General features: G+C 38.6%; 1 protein-coding gene across 2 annotated transcripts; it reads right to left on the bottom strand.

Annotated features, from left to right (window-relative positions):
* Positions 1-1,662: 1,662 nt before the first annotated feature.
* Positions 1,663-4,150, bottom strand: LOC109195490 (tripartite motif-containing protein 16-like). Of its 2 annotated transcripts, XM_019347621.2 has the most exons (2): positions 2,181-4,150; positions 1,663-1,803 (listed from the first exon to the last, which is right to left on the bottom strand). In XM_019347621.2, the coding sequence occupies exons 1-2, from the start codon at positions 3,796-3,798 to the stop codon at positions 1,739-1,741; spliced, it is 1,683 nt and encodes a 560-aa protein (XP_019203166.1). In that variant the 5' UTR covers positions 3,799-4,150; the 3' UTR covers positions 1,663-1,738. The 2 variants fall into 2 exon arrangements, with proteins under 2 accessions (XP_019203166.1, XP_019203165.1); XM_019347620.2 differs by having other exon boundaries at positions 1,669-4,149.
* Positions 4,151-8,144: the final 3,994 nt, after the last annotated feature.

Here is an 8,144-nt window from a genome sequence, read left to right as displayed (position 1 = left end):
CAGTTTGTCATATAAGACAATATATCAGATTGAGGCATTATTTTCCTGCAGTGAGTAAATCTACTTTGTACTTTACTCTTTTCTTTTAGGTAAAGGGTCTAAACAGTACTTGTACACTGTGGAAATCCCATAAGAACGTCTCCTGAACTCTGAAAAATAACAAAACAAAGACTAAAAGGAGGTCATGGGTGCTGATGATGATGATGATGATGAAGAGGAGGAGGAGGAGGAGTAGCATGCATTTAAAAAGTGACTGATGTCCTAGAATACAACAGAACAGTTTCTCTACAAACTTATGAAAACATGACAGTCGTGCATTAGTTTGTATTCTTATGATTTCAAAAAACGAGGGAAAAATCTCCTTGAAATCCACAATTCCTTTTTGTTATTTCTTAGTGTGTGACGTATTTTATTGGCTTTATGATTGGTGCAAACAGTTTCCTGATTCATAATGGAAATAGATTTTAGACACAGGAGGAACACGCAGTGATCAGCAGGAGCAGCTTGGAGTCCAGTCTTCTTCACACTGAGGAGGGACATATATGCAGGAACAGTTGTCATAACTGTTACAACCACCAGATGGCGAAAGAGTCCCACTGCAACTTTAAGCCATGAGGGATGTGTCTTGATGTTTGCTTGTGATAAATCTGCTTTATGTGAGTCTTTTTCAGAAAGTAACAGTAATATGTCTGATTATATGTCTTTAATCAGTAAAGTCTCGCTTTGCTAGAAATCAATAAATAATAAAATTGTAAACATGCAGCTGTATGTTAGAAGTCAAAGGGTCCTTAAGTCTTCTGTAAATTGACGGGGATCAAATGAAGGACACAAGTATCTGTTCTTACTCTAATAAATGCTGCTTTAATATCCAACAGACTATTTTCCTTCCTCATCAGCAGTAAACAGCTCGACTCCGTCTGTGCATTTGTGTCCTCCATACTTGTTCACACAGACATCTCAGGCTTGATGCCACGATGCAGTGTAGAAACCTGACAACCCTCTGACTCATGTTCAAATGTTCAAGGACATTTCTCAGGATCATGTATGACCCCTTTTTGAAATTTGGACTTTCATTTATAATATTTGTGTTTCTGAGTCATTTTTGTGGAGACTTCTGTCCAACGTAGTGTCCAAAGCTTTTCTTCACCCTCTTGTCAGATGGTCAGCAACAAAACTCTGTTCCAACCAATGTCTGATAAGAGATGAGACACAGCAGCTGAGCAAATGATCATTTCATGCTGAAGACATCCTCAGACAGAATTAAATACATACATAAACACAGCCTGGTGCCAATAACACAGCTAATGACACTGCTGTATCACTGGCTTTACTGATTAAAGACCATATCTGAAGGAAATCTTTGAACACAACAGAAAGTGACCTTTTAAACCTGCGACACTGATGCTGCATTCAAGGACCATTACAAACATTTGAAAGGACTTAAGAACATCAAGAAAATGTGACTTGTTTCTCTGTAATGAAGCTGTTTTAGTGAAGAAAGTTGAAAGGTCACAGAGCGACTGCTGAATCTTCTGCTCTAAACATGAACTCTGAACTTTGTGATGTTTCAGGAGGAAAACTGCTTCAGTTATTCTCTCAGATTAGTTTCATATTTTCTGCATCAGATTTGAGTGAGATCCTGGAATGAAGACAGAAGAAAAGACTTTGTTCAAAGTTTGATTTATAGTCAAACCTTCCAGTTTATTCACACAATAAAACATCAACACAATATATGAATTCATTCATTAAAATCACAGTTTTTCCTCATTTGTTTGATGATTTTGACAAAAACAAACACAAACACACACACATGGTCTGCCATACTCATAAAGAGAAATGTCGACATTTTTCAATACAAATATTCCAGAAACATTTAGAGGATAGAGAAGTTTACATTTTCATGTGGAGAAATATTTTAGTAAATCAAAATGATGATGAGCAGTGATAGCCTCCATAAACAGTCACAGGAAAGATCTCCTTTAAAAACTCAGAAACATCAAGAGAACAACTAGAAGATGTGGAGGTACCACCCATAATGTTTGACTGACAGCTGATCTCTGTGCAGAAATGATGGAGAGAAAATAAAATGAAACTAAAATACAGATTTAAACCCACAATATGAAAGACTTCAGTCTATTTAAGTTTGATCAACTCAGCAGTATCTCCAATTCGCCAAAGCCAAAGTCCAGCATAGAGCGGCTGAGTGAATGTGGTCTGGACTCTGTGGAGGAGAGTCATGGTTTCAGAGACGCTGTAGAAGGACAAAATACCTGCTCTGTGATCCAGGTACACTCCTACTCTGGAGGAACGAGGACCTGAGACACGAGTTTCAATGTTGTTGTACAAAAATGTATAACTGTTGTTGTTACAATCTAATGACCAAGATTTGTCATTATGTCCAAATCCACATTCATTACCCCCTCCTTTTCTGCTGATATTCTTGTATGCAACTGCTACATAAACTCCTTTCCCGCTCCACTCCACCTCCCAGTAACAACGTCTAGTCAGAGTCTCTCTACTCAGGACCTGTTTATGTACAGTGAATCTGTCTGGATGATCAGAATAAGACTGTTGTTTATTCATTAATGTTACTTTTCTGTTCCCCTCTGATAATAACAGCTGTTTGTTTGCTGTGTTTGGATCCAGTGTGATTTCACATGAATATTTTAAGAATCCAGCTCTGGTCTTTGGCTCTGGTGGATCTGACAGTAAAACATCCACTTCAGTGACTGTCAGTGAGATGTTTGTCCATTCCTCTCTCAGAATGTCCTGTAGTTTATCTCTGACCTCTGACACAGCTGCTGTCACATCCTCAAAGTAGCTCAGAGGACAGATATTGATGCTGGATGAGTCTGTAGAGTCACTGAGTGCTGACAGTGAGGGGTAGTTGTGTAGAAACTGGATGTGATCCTCTGTGTGTGAGAGCTGCTTCAGCTCAGCATCTTTCCTCTTCAGCTCAGTGATCTCCTGCTCCAGCTTCTCCTCAAGCTCTTTGACTCGACTCACTTCAGTTTCCTGCTGGGATCTGATCTGCTGCTTCACATCAGAGCTTCTTTTCTGGATGAGATGGATCAGCTCAGTGAAGATCTTCTCACTGTGCTCCACTGTTTGATCAGCAGACTGATTGATGGCCTCCACCTCCTGTTGAAGCAGCTTCACATCTTTCTCTCTGTCCTGGATTCTCTGCTGGATGTTTTGTCGACTCACCTCCAGCTCTCTCTGCCTCTCAGTCCTTTCTGCTGCAGCTGAGACTGTGTCGTGGCCTTTATGTTCATCCACAGAGCAGAGATAACAGATACTCTGCTGATCAGTACGGCAGAACATCTTCATCACCTCATCATGACGAGAGCAGATGTTCTCCTGGAGCTTCTTGGAGGGCTCCACCAGCTTGTGTTTCTTTAATGGAGCCACATCATAATGAGGCTGAAGGTGTTTCTCACAGTAAGATGCCAGACAGAATAAACAGGACTTGAAGGCTTTCATTTGTCTCCCAGTGCAGACATCACAGGCCACATCTTCAGGTCCAGCATAGCAGTGATCAGCAGGAGCAGCTTGGAGTCCAGTCTTCTTCAGCTCCTCCACTAAATCTGCTAACATGGTGTTTTTCACCAGGACAGGCCTCGTTGTGAAAGTCTGTCTGCACTGAGGGCAGCTGTAGATTTTCTTCTCTTCCTCTTCATCCCAGAAGCTTTTAATACAGTTCATGCAGTAGCTGTGTCCACAGGGAATAGCCACCGGATCCTTCAGTAGATCCAAACAGACTGAACAGCAGAATTTTGTTTGGTCCATTTGATTCATGTGCTGTGCCGTTTCACCGTCTCTCAGTGACTGTCAGACAGTTTGACTTCCTCTGAACAGAAACAACCTCTGTGCTCTGAAGGGAAACAGATCTCTGCTCTTGTTCACCTCCTACAGGAAATGAGGCTCACCAGCAACTGCATTTACACCATGTTGTTTAGACCCATCCTGATACAGACACATCTGTGAAGGGAGGCACTAAAGAAATATTCTTACAGAGCGACCAAGAGCCATTCACATGATGCAGGGTGTGGTATGTTTGATTACATCATGCAGTAACAAGTCTGACCCAGTTAAAGTTTAATAGTTTATCTTTACTTGGATGTTTGAAATTTGACAGTCAACACTCAGTAAGTTCATTTTGTATTTTAAAAAGTTCAGCAAAGTTTAGGATGCTGTGATGAATAAAAATAAATGACACTTTATATTTTGACATTTTCTAATCTTAGTTCATTCTCACACTTACAGAATGATGCATGGGAACAACTGACTCCACTAAATCAAACCTATGTTCAAATGAGATTACTGTACAAGACAGGCAGCAAGCTGGATTTCTTGATTATTTTTTTTAATATAGTAAAATATATGTAAAACTATTAAAAAATCCAAATACAGATAGTTTTCTAATTCTACATTCTTTAGTAATTTTTCCTGTGCACCAACATGGATTTCGAAACGATACATTAATATGTGCTTTAAATGCAGACACTCAAATATAACTCTAAAATTTTTTAAACTAATTCAACATTCACACTGAAGACACACAGTAGACATAAGAATCAGTTTTCATGAACTTTGTTTATTCTTTCATTTAAAATCTTAGTGGTAAAGATCATCATAATTACCCATTAACTTTCATGTACAGCTTAAATGTTTCACTACACTGTTGGCAGCAAAGATTACACAGCAAAGCCGATTAAACTAGAAGCTAAACGACTCTTCAGTCCTCTTTTGGAAGCGGTCTTTAAACGACAAGCATTAACTTTTGTCCTAAACTGTATAACCACCAGATGGCGATATTTATTAAGGTTGGCTGTGTGGCAGGCAGGCAAGGAGGAGTGGTGGACCCAAAATGCAGGACTCAGACTTAAGGGATGAACTCAAAATACTCAGCTTTATTTGCTGGCACGGGAAAACAAGCATACAAAGCAAAGCAAACTAAACTAAACTAAACTAAACTAAACTAAACTGGGAAACAACATAAACTCACAGGAAACACAGGGAGATCCACACAGCATGAGGGACGACGCGACACTGACTCAAAGAAACACAGGGTTTAAGTACACTGGGATATAACGAGGGGAATGAGACACAGAACGAGGGCACAGCTGGGAGAAATCAGAACTAACGAGACAAGGAAGCAAAGCAGGACAGATTCACATAAGACCCGGACCTTCAAAGTAAAACAGGAAACATAACACAGAGACGCAAACTTGACAAGGGGATACAGCTGACAGGGGAGACAGAGCAACTAGAGAACATAGACATAAACCATAAGACAGAACTTAAGAAACCAGAGACTAGAAATGATAAATGATATAACAAACTCAAAACCTCTGGGTCGACCCAGGCATCCTAACAATATTAGTTTGTAAGTAATAACGACCTGAGCCACAGCTGCTGATCGAATGATTATTTCATGGTGAGGAGATCCTCAGACAAAATGAACTTAAATACAGATTAATAACAGTTTGCTAAAGATGGAAACTCACTGCAAGGACAGAGTACTGCGTTTTTTCACTTTGACATTTTTGTTTTCACATTGAATTTGAACATTTTTCTGTTATTTTGCAAATTCTCCTATTTTATATATTTAAATAAAAAACTCAAGAGAAATTCTTTGGTAAGTTAAACATTTTTTGGCAAAACTGTTTTTGAGGGCAAAGCCAAATATTCATCCCATTTCACCACCTGAGAAACATTCCCCACAGCAAACAGGTTTCACAAGTCTTTACACGTCTCTTCTGTTAATCAATGTCTAAAAGTGAATTGACACGTTTAAGGTGTATTGCTACTCTCAAGTGTCAGTGAAATATTCAATCTAATTTTACATGTTTTTGTTTTATGGAAGTATTTTTGTGACCTTCAGTAACTCCATGTTGTGGACAAAATCTCCACCAACAGCAGGGAACAGTTTCAATAATTTGCAAAACTGGACAAACTCACAAGACACAGAAAACTAACAAAATAAAGCAGGAAGTGACGCACACTGAGACTCAGACATGTGGGTTTGATGGACTGGGGAATAAACAGACCTGGAGACAAAAGGACAAAACACAGATGATATCAGAAAGACGACAACAGGAGAGACTAAAGACAACACAAAGATGAGACAAACACAGACTAGATATGAAAAGGGGACAAACGTGAACACAAACAAGAACCAAAACCTAGAAGCATAAGCAACAAAACTCAGAGGCTCTCAAAACCTGAACATAACTATTTCATAATTCTGAAGAATGAATAAAATGTCCAACAAACTCAAAAACCTGGGTCAAATACCAGGAGCATGACAGTCAGACATTAAACTTTTACATTGAAAGGTATTCTGTAAAGTTCAGTTTTCAGATTCCACTTGAAGAGTCTCTTAAAAGCACCTGAAGGTAACTTCAGATTATCTTCCTGTTTTTAGGGCAGAATGATGGTCTTGTGTTATCAGACCTCAGGCTGGTGCCTCCAGTGTCCATGCATGCAGAAGCTTCTGGTTCATGTGTCAAACCATCCAAAACAGGAGTTTCCAAAGCTGCCGGGGTGCAGTCTGTTCAGTGTTTCATGTCATCCCTGCAGAGCCAGACAGGAGCACCAGGCCTCCTATTTTCAGTCAAGGAAGGTGAGACAAAACCAGTAACCATAGTGCTCTGTGTCAAATATTTTCTATTCTATTGTTTCTATTCTATTCTGTCACTGTGTGTTAGCCCTGTGCAGGGTGAACTCTGCCTTTTGCCCAGTGAAACCCGAGGTTGATGGATGTTACTGAGTATTACTAATCATGTCACAGAATCTATAAGACAAACTCATTTTACACTGTGGGCCACTTACAGGTAACTTTGATCATAAGTGGGCCGGACATGTGAAGCTGCACGATTAATGTGTAAAATTACAGAAAAGTTATTTTAGTTGATTCCCCAGACTGTCCTGTAATTATAAAATATAAAGTCTTTCATTAACGTAAAAATAATGTCCTATTTTTCAATGAATCCACTATAAAAAAGACAAAGAAATAAATGACAAATTTAGTGGAAAAAAAACAGGAACTTTTAACCGTCACCTAATGACTTTGGTGTAGTATGAATAGCAACTAAGGGGGATTCTTTATAATGTCAAGAAAACCTAAAATTGCTATTATTATTATTATTAGTGATAAATGTTAAAATTCTATGCATTTCACATTTTCCAGTTTCTGTAGCCCGCATCTGGCCCCCAAGCTTTATGTTTGAAACCTTTGTTATAAGGGATCTAAATATAATAAATGAGGAATAATCATCGCCTTTATCAGAAAAAATTATATTGCTATACAACATGTGCAGGTACAATTTAATAAATTTTAAAAGATTTTTTGCAAAAATTAAGACATAAGTGAAGTGAAGTTATATTGTATTAATAGAAAAACATGCTTGACATAAATAGAAATTAATTACAAATACTTTATTCCTCCAGCCAACCTACAAAAATACCTTGCTGATAATTTTAGGCCCCTGCAGCTCAAAAAGGATGTCGCCTTATAAGAAAGTCTTATTTGGTTAATCTGCTCTTTATTTTCTCAGTTAATCACTTCACCGGCTGGTCTAAGGAACTGATCTGTTTCATCCAGCCTTCAGTGCAGTACACACTCCAACATGCACAATGAAGCAAAGCACTAAAGAAAAGCTGCAAGATTGAGATTTGAGGAAGCAGAAATAGAGAAAAACAATTCAAAACTATTCAAACAATAAACTCAGTCATTAAAATTGAGACAGATTAATTTTCTGGCTGTAAATTAACTGATTCATCTCATAATCATTTGAGCTATTCTGATGTTTTGTCTTTATTGAATGAACTGAGTTTGACAGAGCAGGTGAATTTAAGTAAATACTTTCCATCGTCATGTATAAGCTTTAAACTGGAGATGTGCTGATAGGACTGCAGGAGAAAAGAGCTCGTCTGTAGTCTGTGGCTTCTGACTCTGACAAACTCTTTGTGCTCCAGGAAAAAACAGATGTTTATACCTCTGGAGTCCTCAGCAGGAACTGAAAGACTGAAGATTTGTTTCATTAAACTGAGCAGGCACTGAGTCGTCTCCAGCTACGGTACATTTCTCATCTGCTCTGAGCTGCTTCTCAAAAGCCTGCTGATGGATTAAATTTCCT

Source organism: Oreochromis niloticus, linkage group LG18 (genome assembly GCF_001858045.2).
Source record: "Oreochromis niloticus isolate F11D_XX linkage group LG18, O_niloticus_UMD_NMBU, whole genome shotgun sequence".
NCBI lineage: Eukaryota > Metazoa > Chordata > Actinopteri > Cichliformes > Cichlidae > Oreochromis > Oreochromis niloticus.
Note: the sequence above shows the minus strand (reverse complement) of the source record. Positions and strands in the feature narration are given on the sequence as shown.